Raw genomic sequence first — 19,433 nt, 5'->3', positions numbered from 1 at the left:
CTATCAGTCATGGAGGGGAGGAAGGACAATGCCTCTGAATACTCCTCACCCTGTGGTTCTTACAGTCTTTCTACCCCCTCTTCTTCAGTGTTCCTGAGCCTTGGTAGGTATAAGTCTACTTTAGAGTTGAGCTCTCAACTTCTGGATTTCTGCTTTGTGTATGTTTTGAGTATTGTGTCTGTTGCCATCTGCCTAGTTCAGATTGTCATGAGAGTAGCACTCATGCTTAACTTACCATTTCCTCTGTGATGTCACCTGGACCCTGGGTGATGTGCAACAGGTGGGTCATCTCATGATAAGGAGTCAGCTATCTTTTCTTGTCATGTTGATGGATTTTGAATCACTCTGGTTTTTGCTGCCTTCTGTAAAAAAGAAAACATATTCCCCAACATAGAATGAGAAGAGCATTGGTTGAGGAGATAAGCATAGTTAACAGAGAGATTTTAGTGAGTGTAGCCTCCCTTTTTGGCCAAAGAATAGTGGGAGCTTCTCATTGGAGTCTGTGACCCTCATCTCAGTAGGATTCTGACTTGGTTCCATGTACCAGCTATGGGTTCCTTCCCATTGAGTGGGCCTCTTATCCAATCAGAGAGTCATTGGTTACCCATATAGGCCAAGCACCACTATTTCACAAGTGTGTACATCTCGTCCAGCTACTTGGTATCTAGCAGGATCCCCTGCTTGTTCACAACATTGGTAGCCATTTTCCCCCAGCAGCTCATGTAGCACTTTCCAACAATATGAGGACTAACCATTGGTAAGCTGGCTTTCTTCTACCTTCCAGTGTGATCTCACGATGTCCTGTTTTGGCAGTTTGTGCTGTCTTCAGCAATAGGGTCTTACCTTTTAGTTCTGGCAGGTAATCAAGTGTTTTGACAGAATCCTGCTTGTTTTAGGGAACTCCTAGGTCTCTCCCACCAACAGCTCACTGTGAGTTATTACCCATTTGTGATGGCCTTTTATTTTGTAGGATAATTAATAATTTGGGCCAACCAATTAATTTGGGTAAGAGGAATGGAGCCTTCTTGTTTTATTATAAAGTAGCCAAATATGCAGAAACATTTCAAAAGTATGATTCTTGAAAGTATGAATAATAATCAAGAGAGGTGGACAGCTGAGGAAATGGATGAACATGACATTAGTAATCTTTTTACATGTCTTTGTTATGGAGAGAGAGACATAAGGAGAGAGAGAATTGTCATGCCAGGGCCTCAGCCCAGATGCTTGCACCACCTAGTGGGCATGTGCAACTTTCTGTTTGCCTCACCTTTGTGCATGTGTCTTAAGTGGGATCTGGAGAGTTGAACATGGGTCCTTAGGCTTTGCAGGCAAATGCCTTAACCACTAAGATATCTCTCCAGTCCCTACATGGCTGTTTTTATAATGTGTTATAGTTTAATTTTTAAAAACAGACCAAAAATATTTTGCCTTCAGACATATAGTATACAGACTCACAAACATCCCTTCATAATACACTCAGGTGGTTTGAAAATGCTTTCATATTTCTTCATGGTGACATGATAGTGACATGTGTTTTATATAGGTGGGCTAACTGTCAACAAAGTGTCTATCTAAAATAAACACATAGTTGTTAACACTTTATCTGGGACTGGCTACTTAGAGGCACTTTACCATTTGTGGTGGTTTGATTCAGGTGTCCCCCATAAACTTAGGTGTTCTGAATGTTAGGTTCCCAACTGATGAAAATTGGGGAATTAACACCTGCTGGAGGCAGTGCATTGTTAGGGGTGGGCTTATGGGTGTTGTAGCCACTTTTCCCATGCCAGTGTTTGGCACACTATCCTGTTGCTATTGTCCACCTGATGATGGCCAGAGGGTGATGTCTACCCTCTGTTCATACCATCATGTTCCCTGCCATCATGGAGCTTCCCCCTCGAGCCTGTAAGCCAAAATAAACCTCCAGCAAGACTCCGCCTCCCAACTATTCAACAACTTTCCAAAACAGCATTACAACTGGGAATTAAATATGGAAACACATGAGGCTGTGGGGGCATTTTACTTACAAACCACCACTGGCTGACACGTTAACTATGGGAGTAAAATAAGAGAATTACCTGTGAGACCAGAAAAGAGGGCTAGGGAAATGGCTTAGTAGTTAAGGCATTTGCCTGCAAAGCTTAAGGACCCAGGTTCAATTCCCCAGGACCCACATAAGCCAGATGCACAAGGTGGTGCATGTATCTGAGTTTATTTGTGGTGGCTAGAGGCCCTGCTGTGGCCATTCTCTCTTTCTTTCTATCTGCATGTCTCTTTCTCCCTCTCTCTATCTCTCTCTCTCTCTCTCAAATAAATAAAATCTTTAAAAAAAATCTAAAGGGTCTCTTGAAATAATCATATTATTTTACTTTATTTTTAAAAATTATTTATTTGGGCTGGAGAGATTGCTTAGTGGTTAAGGTGCTTGCCTGCAAAGCCAAAGGACCCAGGATCTATTTCCCAGGACCCACATAAGACAGATAGATGCACATGGCAGTGCATACATCTGAAGTTTGTTTTCAGTGGCTAGAGGCCCTGGCACACCCATTCTCTGTCTCCCCCCTCCCCTCTGTATATTTCTCTCTCTCAAATAAAGAAAAATAAAGTATTTAAAATAAGAAAAATATTTATTTGCAAGCAGAGAGAAAGGGGGAGGGTGGGAATGGACACATCAGGGCTTCTTACCACTGCAAATTAACTCCAGATGTATGTGGTTTTATGTGAATACTGGAGAATCGAACCCAGGCCATCAAGCTTGGCAAAAAAATGCCTTTAACTGCTGAGCAATCTCTTCAGCCCCCTTTTATTTTGTAATTGTTTGTGACATCTTCATAATGAAATTGCCTGTTTTCTTCTTTGTATTTCTTTTTAGACTGCAAACCTCAGGAAGAACCATTTCATCTTTGCCATTGTATCCCCAGTGTGCAAGGCAATCCCTAGCATAGCATGGATGCTCAAACACTTGTTAGATGAGCATCCCGTGCTGTTGTACACAAGTTAGTATGAATGCAAAGAACTGTGTGCTGGTCTCTTTAGCTACAGTTTAGTATCTGCACTACACTGCTTTCTGGTTGGAAAGATTATATAGATGGAAACTTTAACAATATATTTTGAAGTTTTTAAGCTAATAATCAGCTGACATTCCCAGACCATTTCATCTCTGTTTAACTATGTGAGACTGTTTCATGGAAAGTAGTTATACTTAAACTGACCTTACCACAGCAAGGGTTCCTAGAGTTCCTTAACAAGCTCATAACTGAGTTAATATTTCTGCCTGGGGTATCTCCTGGCTCTTGAAGACTCGTACTAAAATCTGAACAGTATCCATTGTTGTTTTTTTTCCAGTACTGCATCATTTTTTTTGTGTCCCAGGTGGCTTCATATTATAATTGTCCTTAGTATAAGCAAACTGCTGCATAACCACACTTTACATTCCATTGTTCCACTAATCACCATGAGAAATATTGTGCAGTTCCCAGTTGATGCCAACAGGATGCATGTGTTTTTACACAGGTGCATTCATGCAGAACTACAAGTACGCTCTGGTACAGAAAGTACCTAATGGCAACTATAGTACAAGCTTTGCTTTGCTGTACAACAGGTCATATGCTTATAGCAAATGGGAACTCACAGCTTTGCTGTTTTTCCATTCCTACAAAATGTTAATTTATAAAATTAAAACTGAACTTTTTACAGATAATTGTAGATGTACATGCAGTTGTAAGATTTAGCAGAGATCCTGTGTACCCCTCACTCAGTGGTCCCCAATACTAACATGTTAAACTATGATTTGCTATCCTTTCAAGATAATGGTACAAGAGATCCAGATTCTTTACATCCTTCTAGCATTTTGGGGGTCATCACTATTTTCATTCTGATCAGTCTGATACTTGAATAGATCTCATACTTGAATAGAGACTGTGGTTTTATCTTATGTTTCCCAGTGACTAGTCCTGTTGGAAGGTTTTTTTGTGGGGGCCCATTTGCTATCCTCTTTGGTGAAATGTTTGTTTGCATTCCTAATTGTCTGTCTGTGTTCTATTTACTTTCTGTTGTTTTTGTTTTTTTGAGGTAGGGTCTTACTATAGCCCAAGCTGACCTGGAATTCACTATGTAGTCTCATGGTGACCTTGAACTCACAGTTCCTTCTACCTCTGCCTCCTGAGTGCTGGGATTAAAGGAGTGTACCACTACACCTGGCTTCTGTTGACTTTTGAGAGATCATTATCTGTTCTATACACTTGTCCTTAGTTGGATATGTGGTTTTCTCATGGTCTAGAGCTTATCTTTTCCTTCTCTTAGCAGTATCTTTTGCAAATAAACATTTTGGGGTTTCCAACTCATGCTTTATTATGAAATTTAAGAATTACGCCTTATCTTAGATCCTGAATATCTATTTGTTAAATAAAATTGTATAGTTTTAGGGAAGTTCTTCTAAGGTTTTGTGTTTTGTTTTTGCAAAATAGGCTTTCACTGTAGCCCAGGCTGACCTGGAACTCACACTGTAGCCTCAGGCTGGCCTCAAACTCATGGTAATCCTCCTACCTCAGCCTAGCAAGTACTCGGTACACCACTATGCTCAGCTGTTTTTATAGTTTTAGGATACAGCTCAGTTGTTAGAGTGCTTGTCTAGTATCTATCTATGGGCAAGGCCCTGTGTTCAGTTCCTTGTATGAAAAATAGTTACAGTTTTACACTTAATATGGTGGTGTTCTGTTTGGAACTGTTTAAAAATTGTGATAAAATTCATTGCCTTCAATTAACCAAGTGCACAGTACCACTGACATAAAGTACAATTGCAGTATTGTGCAACCATCACCACTGTCTTGATCCAGAGTGCTTTCATTGCCTCCTAAAATACCAGTAGCTATTAAGCCATTACTCTTTTTACTTCTTCCTCTAGTCCAACAAGTATGGAATGTAACAACAAATGATAACTTTCTTGTGATTTTATGTTGAGTAGCATCTAAGCTCAATTTTTTATATTTTACACAAAATATTGGTCCATGTGAGTTGGAAAAGGTCTTTCTTGGGCATTGTGCGCAGGCTTCAGCTTTTAACATGGCTGCCCTGCTGATCTAACTGGTTCTAGCTCTAGTAAAGCTCAGATAAATTTGTCTCCTTGGCTGGCATCAAGAGTTCTCCACAGTATCAGCCATGAGCATGGTAAATGAGTGAATTATGGTTGTTCATGTAGCTTCTGAATAGTTTTGTTTTTTAATCATTTCTTACTTGGAATTAAAGTACCATTTGCTGAAGTTGTATCATCTAGCAACCTCAGCAATTCTGATATTCTCTTGGGAAGTTACCGACTCACTTGAAAACTTAACTTATACCTCTTTCATACGTCAGGAAGTTAGTTATATCCATTATGGAATGTAGAAGTTATTGAATGGTCTAACACAAAAACATGAGTCGAGAAAGATCACTGGTACTTGTAAAAATTTGTCATCAATATTCAACATTTTACTTTTGGACATTTTGATAATTACTTCCTTGGCAGTGTTTAGATCACAAGTTTCCATTAGCTCTAAAAATACCAATTTCCAAGTTATCATAATCTGATTGTTTTGTTTTGTTTTCATTTCACGTTGTTTTGTTCTGGTTTTTGCATTTTGAGACAGTCTGTCTATGTCATCTGAAATTCCAGGTCCAAGTGCTACAATTGAAGGCCTGTGGTGATACCCAGATAAGATACTTTTTCATGAAGAAAATTTTTATAGTATTTTTGTAGAAGTTGTTTTTTTCTAAGGTTTATAGGTTTCATTAGATTATAGGTGGATCTTAAGAGAGGGAAGGAATACAGAGCTCTTGCCCAAGAGGCATGAACAATGTTCTCAGAAATGGGGAAGCCCAGAGTTTACGAGAAGGAAAGAGAGAGAATACAGAATCCTGCCCATGAGAAGGCAGGAACTGGATAAAGCCCAGAGTGTAGAGAGCTCCTCCCCATGAAGGCAAGAGCAGGGTAAACCCCCAGGTACAGAAAGTTCCTGCCCATGAGAAGGTAAGAGGTGAGAATAAAGCCCCATAAGTTGTGTTCTTAACATTGTGTGTATGCACAGGCGTGGTAGGGATCAAACTCAGGGCAAGTGCTCTATCACTGAGTTAGCCCACCATTCTACCAAGCTACTTTAAAGATATATTTTATTTATGTGTAAACAAAGAGAGAATTATGAATGAATGAATGGATGCTCTAGGGTCTCCTGCTGTTGCCAACAAACTCCAGACACAGGCAGCACTTTGTGCATCTGGTTTTACATGGGTATTGAAGAATTGATTTCAGGCCAACCCAGGCCAGCAGGCTTTGCAAGCAAGTGCCTTTAACTGCTGAGCCATCTCTTCAACCCCCACAAAGCTACTTTTTTGTTTGTTTGTATATGTTTTTCAAGGTAGGATCTTGCTCTAGCACATGCCAACCTGGAATTCACTATGCAGTCTCAAGCCAGCCTTGAACTCAAAGCAATCCTCCTACCTCTGCCTCCTGAGTCCTGGGAATTAAAGGCATGTGCCACCATGTCCAGTTCTAAGCTACTTTTTGAAGAAAGTTCCAAATGTTGCAAAATTAAATGGTTGTACTAGATTCATGTAAAGTCTTAGTTAAGGAATATGTTGTGAATGTCCTCCTATCTTTGTGCTTATTACATAGAGAACAAGACGTAAAACATGAGTTCAGATGCCAGCCAAGCTGTGATCACCACTCCGCCTCCTCCCAGCATACCGCACAAAGAGAGATATTTTGACCGTATCAATGAAAATGACCCAGAATACATTCGAGAGAGGAACATGTCTCCTGATCTACGACAAGACTTCAATATGATGGAGCAGAGGAAACGAGTCACTCAGATTCTGCAGAGTCCTGTGAGTCACGTGTGGTCTTGTTCTTCCTCTTTGGAACCCTTAATATGATGAAGTAGGCAAGTGTTTAAACTAACCTGGGGAAAAAAATGGGTGGAAGAGTGACCATTTGCTTAAATGAGAAATGGGCACTTAATTTACATATTTGACTTGCAAAGCTTTGATAACAGTGCTGTGTCCAGTGGTGTACATTTTCTTTGTCTTTGGATGTAATGCTTCTAAAGGAGGACTGATCATTTTACTGAAATCCCCCAACTAAGGTCACCCGATTAAGACTGAAAAATAAAAAAAGAACGGTATGACTCAAGCTCTGGGAACCAAGAGCTAAGTTAGGTATACCCCATATGCATGCTTGCTTCTTCCTTTGGGTCCAGTCACACTCACAGTAGTGCAGAAAGACTTCAGAATTTTGAGCTCTGATTTGACAGCCTAATGTTAACACACCTAATGCAGGCACACATATGTGTACACACCCCAATTAACTAGATGAAAATAAATGCAGCTTGAGTTGAAAATCCTGTCTGCCTCAGAAGGTATCATAGTGCTGGAAAGAAGTGACTAGAGTACTGAGTAACATCTCGATCACACCTTCCAAGGCTCAGGGTCTAATGCAGAAGAGGTGGCAGAAAGAATGTAAGAGCCAAAGGAAGGGTAGGACTCCTTACCACATGCTCCCTCTAGACATAAAATGGCCTGGATATCCATGACGTCATAGTGCCTGACACTACCTACACAAGATCATCATAAGAGGAGGAAAAGATGATGACATCAAAATTAAAAAGAGACTGATTGAGATGAGGAGGGATATGATGGAAAATGGAATTTCAAAGGGGAAAGTGGGGGAGGGGGAGGGTATTACCATGGGATATTTTTTATAATCATGGGAAATGTTAATAAAAATTGAGAAAAAAATAAAAAGAAAATCTGTCTGCACATTAGTATACAGGCTTTTAAATTATTTTGAAGTGTTCAGTTAGTTTTCATCCAAAGCCTTAGTGGAATTACATAGGTTACATATAGTGAGAGAATACCTTAATTTTCTTTAAGATGATAGAACTTATAACTTTATAAAGAAGGAAGATCATGGGTCCCATAGGCATGTGATGTCCTGGTTAGGATTCAATTTGATTTCCAACTAAGGTGCTAAAATATGCATCAGGGCATTGAGCTCCTGGTGGCCTGGTAAATCATTTTTTGTTTTGTGCCCTTGTGAATTTAATCACAGGAGTCAAGTCCAAAGCTAAAGGGGAATTCCACTCTGAGTAATTTTCCCATACTAATGGCCTTGATGAAAGTATTGAGGATATAGAAACAATGCCAGCTTTGAACGGTTTTAAAACTATAGTCCCCAGTTTAGAGAAACCCTTTCTGAAAGAACCTGAAATTAACCAGAGAAATTATAAGAAGGCAGGGCATGCTCAGGACCCTTGCTTTACACAAACCTGGGCTTAGGCTTACATATACTTGAAGGACACACCAATAATTTACATCAAATTGATTCATTTTCTCCACAAAAGAACCCCACTTTTAATAATTAATTTATAGGTGGGTGGGGTGGTACATGTTGAAACTCAGGAGCCTGAGGTAGGAGGATCCCTGTGAGTTTGAGGCCAGCCTGGGACTACAAAGTGAATTCCAGGTCAGCTTGGGCAACAGAAAGGCCCTACCTCGAAAAAAAAAAAAAATGGAAAAGAATTAATTTGTGAACCAAATGATTATTGTAATAGATACTATAAAGTAATTTAAAGAATGACATGAAGTTCAAATTTTGCATAAGGTTATATACTGATAATTCTCAAGGAAAATGCCCCTATAAGCATCATTCAATAAAAATTGAAAATTTAAACAAAAAGAACTAACCTACATTTCTATTCCAGAATTTTTGCTTGCTTTATTTATTGTATTTCCCCATTCAACGAAAGGGCATAAATTTTAGTATGTTACTATTTTTTAAATCTTTTTGCCTATCTGAGAGAGTGGAGGGAGAGATCATGGGCATGCCAGGGCCTCTTGAAGAATCAAACCAACTCCAGGTGCCTATGCCACATTGTGTATCTGGCTTTATGTGTGTACTGGGGATTGAACCCAGGCCAGCAGGCTTTCCATGCAAATACCTTTAACCATTGATCCATCTCCCCAGCCTACTGAGTATATTATTTGATTTTTATATTTATGTATTTCTATTTGTCAATTAAGCTAAAAGCTACCAATTTTATGTCTGTCCTGGAGAACTTAAATAATAGGAAAGGGCAAGCATCTAGACTGCCATTCCCTACACTTGTAAAAGAATGGTCATTTTCTGCTCAGAAAGAAATGAAGAAGGCTGATATTTAAAAGAAATGTGGGTAATTTTCTTTTCCTTAGATTTTTGCCTAATGATTTTAAATTTTTGGTTCATTTTAAGTGCATAAATTTTGCATTCTCTCACGTGAGACAGTGGTCTTCACCTTCGTTTGAGGGCATCAGAAATTTTTTAACAGAGAAAGTGACACATTATAGCCTATACTAGTTATTTACTGATGAGCAAAAAATTACCCCAAAACTTCACTTAAAATAACTACCAGTTGTTTTTACCTTACCAATGTTGTGGATCAGGAATTCAAAAATAGGTTAGCCAAGTGGTCCTGGCTGAGCTTCCGTTATGACCATGGTAACTAGACACCTCCAGAGCTGCTGTCATGCTAGGATCCCTTCTTAAAATGCATCATGTACATAGTTGGTACATAGACCTTTTGGGGGGCTACTTGATGCTACCCCCCACCACTGCCGGCATCTTAGGAGAAAGCAGTCTTCAGTTTCTGTGACCTACTATCAGACATCAATCATACCGTCACTTCCCACCTGAGGTATTTTTAGCCTTTTTTTTGAGATGGTTTCTTATGTAGGTCTCATCCTCAGAGTCACTATGTAGCCAAGACTGGCCTTGAACCACTGACAGTGCTGCTTTTCCCAAGTGGGTGCTAGCATGCGGGCTCCTAAGTTCAGCTTTTAAAGGAAAGTTACTCCCTGGACATAGCTTCTTTCCAGAGAACTCCTTCCTTGGTCTGGAGAGATGGCTTAGTGGTTAGGACTTGCCTGCAAAGCCAAAGGGCCCAGGTTCAATTCCCCAGGACCCACATAAGCCAGATGCACATGGCAGCACATGTGTCTGGAGTTTGTTTGCAGCATCTGGAGGCCCTAGTGCACCCATTCTGCCCCACCCCCTTCTTCCCTCCCTCTCTCTTTCTCTCTCTCTGGCCCCCTCTCAAATAAATAATAAATACATTAAAATTTAAAAAAAAAAAAAAAACCCTTTCTGCCATTAGCCACAATTTCTTTTTGTTTTTCAAGGTAGGGTCTTGCCCTAGCCCAGCCAGACCTGGAATTCACTATGTAGTCTCAGGCTGGCTTTGAACTCCCGGCCATCCTCCTACCTCTGCTTCACAAGTGCTAGGATTAAAGGTGTGCACCACCATACCCAGCCCATGGTTTCTTTTTTGTTCTCTCACCTTACAAAATATACTTACCCTGTACTAACATAAAAGTTTCATCCCGTTATAACAAGAGCTTCCATCCAGGAGCGTGCAGTCCTCCTCAGGGAGTAAGTCAGTCTTTACATACAGCTTCTTGTATTTGTTCCTTTCAACCTGTCAGCCAAGAGGGACTGTGCTCCCCAGTGTGCATGCACACATACAGTACTCTTGCAGACATTTCTGTGTGAAACCAGAAAATTGTGGTGTTTTAAGAGGAAACTGGGACTGGAGAGGTGGCTTAACGGTTAAGCGCTTGCCTGTGAAGCCTGAGGACCCCAGTTCGAGGCTCAACTCCCCAGGACCCACGTTAGCCAAATGCACAAGGGGGCACACGCGTCTGGAGTTCATTTGCAGTGGCTGGAGGCCCTGGTGCGCCCATTCTATCTCTGTCTCCCTCTTTCTCTCTCTGTCGCTCTCAAATAAATAAATAAAAATAATTTTAAAAAAGAGGAAACTAATGCTTTGGGGACAAGCTAAGCTTTCAAGTAAGACTTTGAATTGAAGTAGTATGACTTTTTAAAACTATACTATCCAGTGAAGATGAATATCTCATTTAAAAAATGATTTCTCCCAATTATAGATAATAGTTACTGTGTAAATGACTATATGTATCCCAATCAAGTGACAGACTGGACTATTTTCTAGCTAATAACTCATGATGTCAATTGTTGCATCAGTGAGTGAGTTAGATTTTGTGATGAGATTCTTGGCCTGTTCCCTAGGATAATAAAATGAAAACTTAACAATTTTTGTCATTGAGCTGAACTAAACATTCCTAGAGGATCTATGAATGTTAAAGATACTGTCCTTATGAAGAGGTCAGAAGGAAGTATCAAAGAAAAAAATTCAAGGTCCCTCTGACTGAACTGAGTAGGAGGGACTTCAAGGAGAAGGTGGCATGTGCTGAAAAAAGGGAAAGGTTTCGTTAGAATGAGGAACATGGAAGCCAGCATGTCCATGAAACAAAACATCCAAGCATGGAGAGATGTGATTTGTAATCAGAGAATGCTAGATGAATGCCATAGGCTACACGAGAGCATAAGGTCCCAATGTCAGATAAAACCACAAGAGATTATGAAGCAGTAGATTAGCGGGCCCTGCAGTACCAAGGAGCCAGCTCATTTTCTCCTCATTTTCAGGTACACATTTGTATTCTTGTTTCATTCTGATCACAAATCTTGCCTCATCTGCCATTTATTAGCTGTGACATTAGGAAACACACTTAACTTGCACTTCAATTTCCTGATTGGTAAATGAGGAAATTGCTTCACGCATTTGTTGTGAAAACAAAATGAAATAACAAAAGTGTGTAGTGCTATACTTAGCACAGAATGGGCAACTCTTGTGTGGAAATTGTAGGGTAGCTTTCTAATATAAAGCAAGTGATGGTTTTGTGTCAATATGTGAAGATTGTAATAGGAATACCTAGGACTATATTTTAGTTTTTGAAGGTCCTAAAGAATCAATCACCTTGATAGCATTCTAGCTTGTTTATGTTGTTCACAAAATGTCACAGTCCCCAGTACCTCCTTTGTGATCTTCTCTAACAAGGACATTGTGGTTTTGTGCAGTTTGCTATACATGCAGTGCAGACTTTAAGGAACTGTTGTCTAATCTGCTATGAGAAGCCCAACATGTACCTTAACTGTGCTGCCCTGGTTATTTATAAGTTAGTATATCATTTTGCTCTGCTGTGTTCCTAGAATCACCACACTATACTGCTATTCGATTTTACTTACTTTATATCCAACCAAATGTTCTAACAACAGCCTGGGGAGAGCTTCCCTCAACATTTCTGATCACAACATATCTATTGCCTTATATTTGTTCTCGGAAATATAACCAGCTGTGATAAAATTAGAAAAAGATCCTGTACCCAATTCAGAGTTTTGAGCTGGTCATTGCTTATTTGGGGACTGTGTTGTGAGACTCAAGTGAATCAACTATGAAGAATTATTTTATAAATGTTACATTGTTGTAGGAATACGATTTGCTATCATAAAGATAAGTTTAATGTTTATGCTTTCAGGATTTCATTTGATTATTGTTTGGTTTGTTTCTTTGTTTTAAAACAGGGTCTTGATATGTTGCTTAGGCTGGCCTTGAATTCATTGTATAGTGTAGGCTTTCATCAAACTCAAGATCCTCCTGTCTCAGCCTTCTAAATGCTGGGATTATAGGGATGTACCATCATGCCTGCATCTTTTCATTGTATATAGAAGTTAAAGCTTGGAAAATTTACCAACAATTTTCTAAAGTCAATTAACAGTTTATATTAGTAATGATTTGTACACTTCTGTTTTATGAACTATGTAATTATCTGAATAATATTTCAAAAATGTTTCAAATAAAAACTGAATTGTAAATGCTTGTGACAGAAAATTAATTTTTTTGCATTAGAGGAATTATTTTATTTCATTTTGTTTTTTCTGAGGTAGTGTCTCACTCTAGCCCAGGCTGACCTGGAATTCACTATGTAGACTCAGGGTGGCCTCGATCTCTCAGTGATCTTCCTACTTCTCCCTCCCGAGTGCTGGGATTAAAAGCATGTGCCACCACACCAAGTACTCTTTGTTGTTTTTGTTTGTTTGTTTTGTCTTTTTGAGGCAGGATCTCCCTATAGCCTAGACTGACCAGGAGCTCAGTCTGTATTTCCAGGCTGATCTTGAACTCATAGTTCCTCCTACCTCAGCCTCCCAAGTGCTGAGACTAAAGGCATGTACCACCAGGCCCAACTTACAAGAATTCTTACTATTGAAGTGTTGTCAACTATAGTAAAGGCTGGGAAATTTTCATCTATTTTCAAAGTAACTTTTTTAGCCATACTGCTTCATAGAAGCTATTTAGCCTTAAAGGAGCCACTCATACTTGATATCAGAAGAGCTTTGACATCCTACTATGATATTATAGATACTCTAAAGCTTTAGGGTGGTACTTATTATATTGTGGAATGTATAGAAATGAAAATATTTTTAATTTGAATCATGTTCTTATTAATCTATTCTGACAATCCTATCTTTTTAATTTATTTTTTAAGTTGATAATCTTCATAACTTGAGCATAATAATCTCTTCCCAATGCCTTCTTTTGTCCCTCCTCTTCCTCCTCCCTTCCACTGAACTTTCCAGGTAGTCCCTCTTCCATTTTAATGTGTGTGTGTGTGTGTGTGTGTGTGTGTGTGTGTGTGTGTGTGTGTTTGCCACCTCCATCATCCATGTTGAAATGTGGTTGGGATCAGTATTGTGGAAGTAAAGGATCCACTGTGAGGTCATGAAGTAATGGTCACATAGCCAGAAGATAGTGCTCCGAAGTATTCCTCCCTGTCCTCTGCTCTTACATTCTTTCTGCCCCCTTTTCCACAATATTTTCTGAGCCTTGGAAGTCATGATAAGGATGCCTCATTTAACACTGAGCACTCAACTGTCACTTGTTCTTGGCACTTTGACAAGTTTTGAGTCTCCCTAGTAGTCACCATCATCTGCAACAGGAAGGTTCTCTGACCAAAAGCGAGAGTGGCACCAATCTATGGGCATAAGCATAGTATAAATACTAGAGGGCAATTTAATGGACACAGCATGTCCTTTTAGTCAACCAAGAGTAGGGGCTTCTTCCATAGGGTCCATGCCATAGTTATACAGACTGTTTTCAGTCTTGAGGTTGAATTCCCTCCCATGGAATCAGAAAGCAATTGGTTACCCCCATTAACCATCATGCCACTATTGCACCAGTGAGCACCTCTTGCCTGGCTACTCAGTTGTGTAGCACATGGAGATCCATAGTTGGGTAAGCCTGTTGATGATTTTTCTCCCCTCACAGGTTGCATGGTGCTTTCCAACACCATGACAGCCAGGAGGGAGGAAAGAAGCTTCCAGCTTGACTTTTCAGTGTCTTGTGACAGCATTTGAGGTGTCTTCAGCAATAGGGTTTTACCATCTAGTTCTGGTAGGCAAGCAAGAGTCTTGGCAGTAGCCTGTACTGTTTGGGGGCCTCTGGAGTCACTATGACCAACAACTCACTGGAAGGCATCCATTGCAGGCACTGAGGTTTTCCTGTAACAACTTGTGGTTTCTACAAGCAGCACTGTCCACCCTCATAGGAAGCCCAAACTAGAGCCCTTTTTGTTGTTGCTATTCTTAATTATGTTTTCAATAGTTATCAAGGAACTGGGTTTCTATATGGCTTCTTCATAATGTCTTTAGTTTGATTTAGCTGTCTTCCATTTTTACCTTTTCATTCCCAATATTCTGCCTGCTGGCTTGCATATCCACTGTCCCCTCTGTGGAGCTCCCTCCCCATGGCTCCACTGTGGCTTCCAGGCCTCTGCTGCTCTTACTCCAACTTACATGCAAATCTAAAAATTCAGAGTTGAGATCTATATGTGAGAGAGAACATGCAGCATTTATCTTTCTGAGCCTGGGTTACCTTACTTAGTTTAATATTCTTCCAGATCTATCAACTTTACTGTGGATTTCAAATTTAGTTTTTCTTTACATCTACGTAAAATTCCATTGTGTATATTACTACATCTTCATCATCTATTCACTTGATGAGAATGTAGTCTGATTCCATTTCCTAGCGATTGTGACTACAGCAACAGTAAACACGAATGAACAGGTATCTCTAGAAAACTTAGGGCATGTACCCATGAGTGCTATAGCTGAGTTATATAGTAGGTCTGTTTTTAATTTAAAACAAAATACTTGACCTGTATCCTTACCTGTGACAGTTACTAGCTATATGACCTTGTCCAGGTTTTCAGCCTTGTCATCCCACCCAGCAGAAATTGCTCATTAGTATAACAAATAGTTGTACTTCTCTTGAGCAACTGGTTACTTTTTTATCTTGAATACAGTATAAATTAGCACACTGAGCAGGTTATCCTGATTGATTTTTTGTCAGCTCCCTGAGAGTTTACATGAGATTTGACCCATCTCTGGCAAATACTTACGACTGATGGCATACATTTAGCACCCTGACTTCATTCCTGCCACTGTCTCCCCACCTTAGGTTTAATTTGTCTCTGGAGCTTGATTTTTTTTTCTTACTTATATTTAATTTGTTTTGCTTTTTAAAAATATTTTTATTTTTTGGCAAGCAGAGACAGATACAAAGAATGGGGGAGAGGGAGGGAGGAGAGAGAGAATAGGCACTCCAGGACCTCCTGCCTGTGCACCTGAACTCCAGATACAGGTACCACTTGTATCTGTCTTTATGTGGGTACTGGGGAAGCGGGCCTGTGAACAAGTACCCTTAACCACTGAGCCATCTCTCCTACCCTTGTTTTGCTTTTTGTATCATCTTAATCGGCCTTAAATAAATTTTTCCTAGAAGAATATGGGGTCAAGGACTTTGAATAAAATAGATAATGCCTTCTGCTTAGAGTCATGGGATATGATACATATAACAGGTATTACTAGGTTGTTGTTTTTTTTGGGGGGGGCGGTTTCGAGGTAGGGTCTCACTCTGGTCCAGGCTGACCTGGAATTAACTGTCATCTCAGGGTGGCCTTGAACTCATGGCAATCCTCCTACCTCTGCCTCCTGAGTGCTGGGATTAAAGGCGTGTGCCACCATGCCCAGCTGTTAGGTTTGTTTTTTTAAATTGAATCAAAGAATATTGATTATAGCTACTTTGAGCAAGATAAGTTTAAATAGTTTACTTTTAAAGGGAGATAAAGCTTTAGAAGAACATATTGGCCTGTTACCATATGTGTAGAATTTTTCTGTAGAAGACTCTTTCCTTCCAGTCTTAAGCATGATGGATTACTCATATTATCCATCTTTGTGAAGCCATACATCTATCTCACACACAAATCACAACCATTTTATGATCAGGGGATCCTGGGTAGAATTTTTTAATGGATGGAGTATGTCTTTGTAGAGGATAATTAGATTTTCTTAGGAGAAAGTTCAAAAGAGTTCTTCAGTGGCTTCTGTAACACAGATGTTGGGGAATGTTGTGTGTACACGCCTGTGTGTGTCTAGGAGAGGTGCACCAAAGTGTGTTCAGCCCTCTGCTCCCTTGCATTCCCCTTGCACATGATGATAGCCTGGAAGCTGGTTTTACCCTGTCAGCAGGAGCATGGGTTTACTTTTTTAAAAATAAATATTTTTAATTGTTATTTCTTTCTTTATATATTCATTTACAAACAGAGAGAGAGAGAGAGAGAATAGAGACAAAATGGGTATGACAAGATCCTCCAGCCACTGCAGACGAACTCCAGATGCATGTGCAACTTTGTGCATCTGGCTTTACATGGGTATTGGGAAATTGAACCCAGGTCATCAGGCTTTGCAGGCAGGTGCCTTAACCTTTGAGCCGTCTCTCCAGCCCTGTGGGTTTACTTTTAGCTCAGGGTTCAGGCAGACTGCCATGGCGCATGAGTAGGATGAACTTCTATAAGCTCTGTCCAGGTCACAGTCATGGCTTCTAAAAGCAGCACAAGCAATGAATAAGGCCTGGTCCTGATATCTCTCATGTAGCCTTAGACACACATTTTCCCTCCCACTGTGGGCTCCTATGCTATTATTTTAAAAGGAAGGTTCCTGGACCTCTGGATTATTAACTCATTCTCTGAGCAGAGACCCTGAGGATCTTATTTCTACACCAATAAAGGTTAGTGGAGGCTGGAGAGATGGCATAGCGGTTAAGCACTTGCCTGTGAAGCCTAAAGACCCCAGCTCAAGGCTCAGGACTCATGTTAGCCAGATGCACAAGGGGGCGCACGCGTTCGTTTGCAGTGACTGGAGGCTCTGGAATGCCCATTCTCTCTATGTGCCTCTTCCTCTCTCTGTTGCTCTCAAGTAAATAAGAAGAAGAAGATTTCTGTTGGACTGGGAAGATGCCTCAACAGTTAAGGCATTTGCCTACAAAGCCTAGCAACCCAGGTTCAGTTGCCCAGTACCCACGTAAATGCAAATGCACTACATGATGCAAAGTGGCGCATTAACCTGGAGTTCATTTGCAGGGGCTAGAGGCCTGGCACACCCATTCTCATTCTGTCTATAATTCTTTCTGTCTCTCTGCTTGCAAGTAATTTTTAAAAAGAAGATCATTGCTGTTGTCTAAAAGAGATTGGCCCTTCTAAGAGAACAGAATGTGATTTCTAGAAGGGCATGTAACTAATCTCAAAAGGAAGAGAAAGATTTGAGTGATTTATATTACAAGAGCCTTCATATTTTAAAAAGATACAATAGACACGAGCAGGACAATACATGATAAAGATAAATATAGTAATTTCCAATTTTTTTCTTTTGGTTTCTTGAGGTGGGATCTCACTCTAGCCCAGGCTGATCTAAAATTCACTATGTATTCTCAGGGTGGCCTCAAACTCACAGTGATCCTCCCACCTCTGCCTCCTGAGTTCTGGGATTAAAGGCATGCACCACCATGCACAGCCAATAAATACAGTAAGATAAATGTGATGGAGTGACATAACCAACAACTTCTACTGAAGTAAAGGGTTCTGAGGTTCAGATGATGGATCATGTTAACTACTTGGGTTACTAGAATAAAGTTATTCTGTTAATGCCCAGGATTTTGATTTATGTGAACATAGTTTCTCCTACTACCACCCCAAAGAAATAGTACAACTCCAGAACAGCAATAGAGGATCACAGAGTTGGAAAAGTGTCATTTCACAGGTTAGCTGCATTGAAAGGAAGTGATTAATACTCAGTGCTCCCTTTTGCTTTGTGTTTAGCACTTACAGAACTTACTCCAAGGAATTCCTCAAAGGAAAACCACAATTTTGTATGTCTTAGTTCAAACTTTCTCTGTGACTCACTCTGTATTCAGATGTGCTCCATTCAAATAGGGACTGAAGATAATCAAGACAATGATGTTGCTAAGCAAGGAAGTATCTGTCTGTGTTAGTTTACAGCTGGTGCTCAAGTTGCATATTAATAACAATTATTTAATCTATAACTGTTATTTTATGTTACTTTCTTTGAGAATAAGAATACCTGGTGGTTTCTTGCTTTCGAAAAAAAATCTTCAAGTGTGTTTATTTTATTATTCTGCACTTAATATTTGATTGTACATGGTGTATATAAAAAGAGTTCAGAGGAAGTATGGGGGAAAGAGTGATTGTGCTGGGGCAAGTTTAAATCATCCTGTTCCACGTGAGATACATGTACTCAGTGGTTATTTTTGTGTGTTACAGGCCTTCCGGGAAGACCTGGAATGCCTTATTCAAGAGCAGATGAAGAAAGGCCACAATCCAGCTGGATTACTTGCATTACAACAGATTGCAGATTATGTTATGGCCAATTCTTTCTCTGGATTTTCTTCACCTCCCCTGAGTATGTCATTTTTTGGAGAGTTTAACAATTATAACTTTAATTTTATTGCTTTGGAATACTGTACATCTCTAGCATATTCTGCCCCCATTCATCTAGCCAGGATTTAGTGATACAGGCCTGTAGTACCAGGTACTCAGGAGGCCAAGTGAGGCAAAAGGATCTCAAGAGCTGCCTGAGCTACAGAGTAAGTTCAGTGCCAGCTTGGGCATCTTAGCGAGGACCTTGTCTCAAACGTTAAAAAGTTGTGCCAGGCATGGTGGCGCACACCTTTAATCCCAGTGCTCCAGAGGCAAAGGTAGGAGGATCACTGTGAGTTTAAGGCTAGCCTGAAGACTACATAGTGAATTCCAGGTCAGCTTGTGCTAGAGCAAGACCCTACCTTGAAAAAAAAAAAAAGTTTATAATCTTATATTTAGAGTAGCATTGTGTCAGAATCTCTTTTTTTTCTGTACCACTCAGGCAATTAACTGACTTTGTAAGGATTATAAAACAGTACAGGGGCATGATCCCTGCCTCAGATAAATATATTTTAATCAACTCTGGAATATAACTGTATATGTTATTTTCACTTCTCTGTGACCAAAATAACTGACAGAAACAGCTTAAAGGAGGAAAGGTTTGTTTGGCTCGTGGTTTGAAAGAGATTTCTGTCCATCATGGCAGGGCAGAGCAGCTTAGGCTATGGCAGGCCGTGCAGCCTTTCACATCAGGGAGCAAAGAGCAGACCATAATCAGGGCCTTCATGACCTTTCAAAGGCCCATCCCT

At 40.0% G+C, this 19,433-nt stretch overlaps 1 protein-coding gene across 6 annotated transcripts in view; it reads left to right on the top strand.

Moving 5' to 3' along the window:
* Window positions 1-19,433, top strand: part of Add3 (adducin 3) — a 144,934-nt gene that overhangs the window by 105,099 nt on the left and 20,402 nt on the right. For all 6 annotated transcript variants that reach the window (XM_004659357.2, XM_004659358.2, XM_045141464.1 and 3 more), the window contains exons 2-3: window positions 6,644-6,855; window positions 18,529-18,667. In XM_004659357.2, coding sequence (XP_004659414.1) covers window positions 6,661-6,855; window positions 18,529-18,667 — 334 coding nt within the window. In that variant the 5' untranslated portion in view covers window positions 6,644-6,660. The remainder of the gene's footprint in view (window positions 1-6,643; window positions 6,856-18,528; window positions 18,668-19,433) is intronic.

This window comes from Jaculus jaculus, chromosome 1 (genome assembly GCF_020740685.1).
Source record: "Jaculus jaculus isolate mJacJac1 chromosome 1, mJacJac1.mat.Y.cur, whole genome shotgun sequence".
In the NCBI taxonomy this organism is placed as follows: Eukaryota; Metazoa; Chordata; class Mammalia; order Rodentia; family Dipodidae; genus Jaculus; species Jaculus jaculus.
The sequence above is the reverse complement of the archived record's forward strand: the minus strand, read 5'-3'. Positions and strand labels throughout refer to the sequence as shown.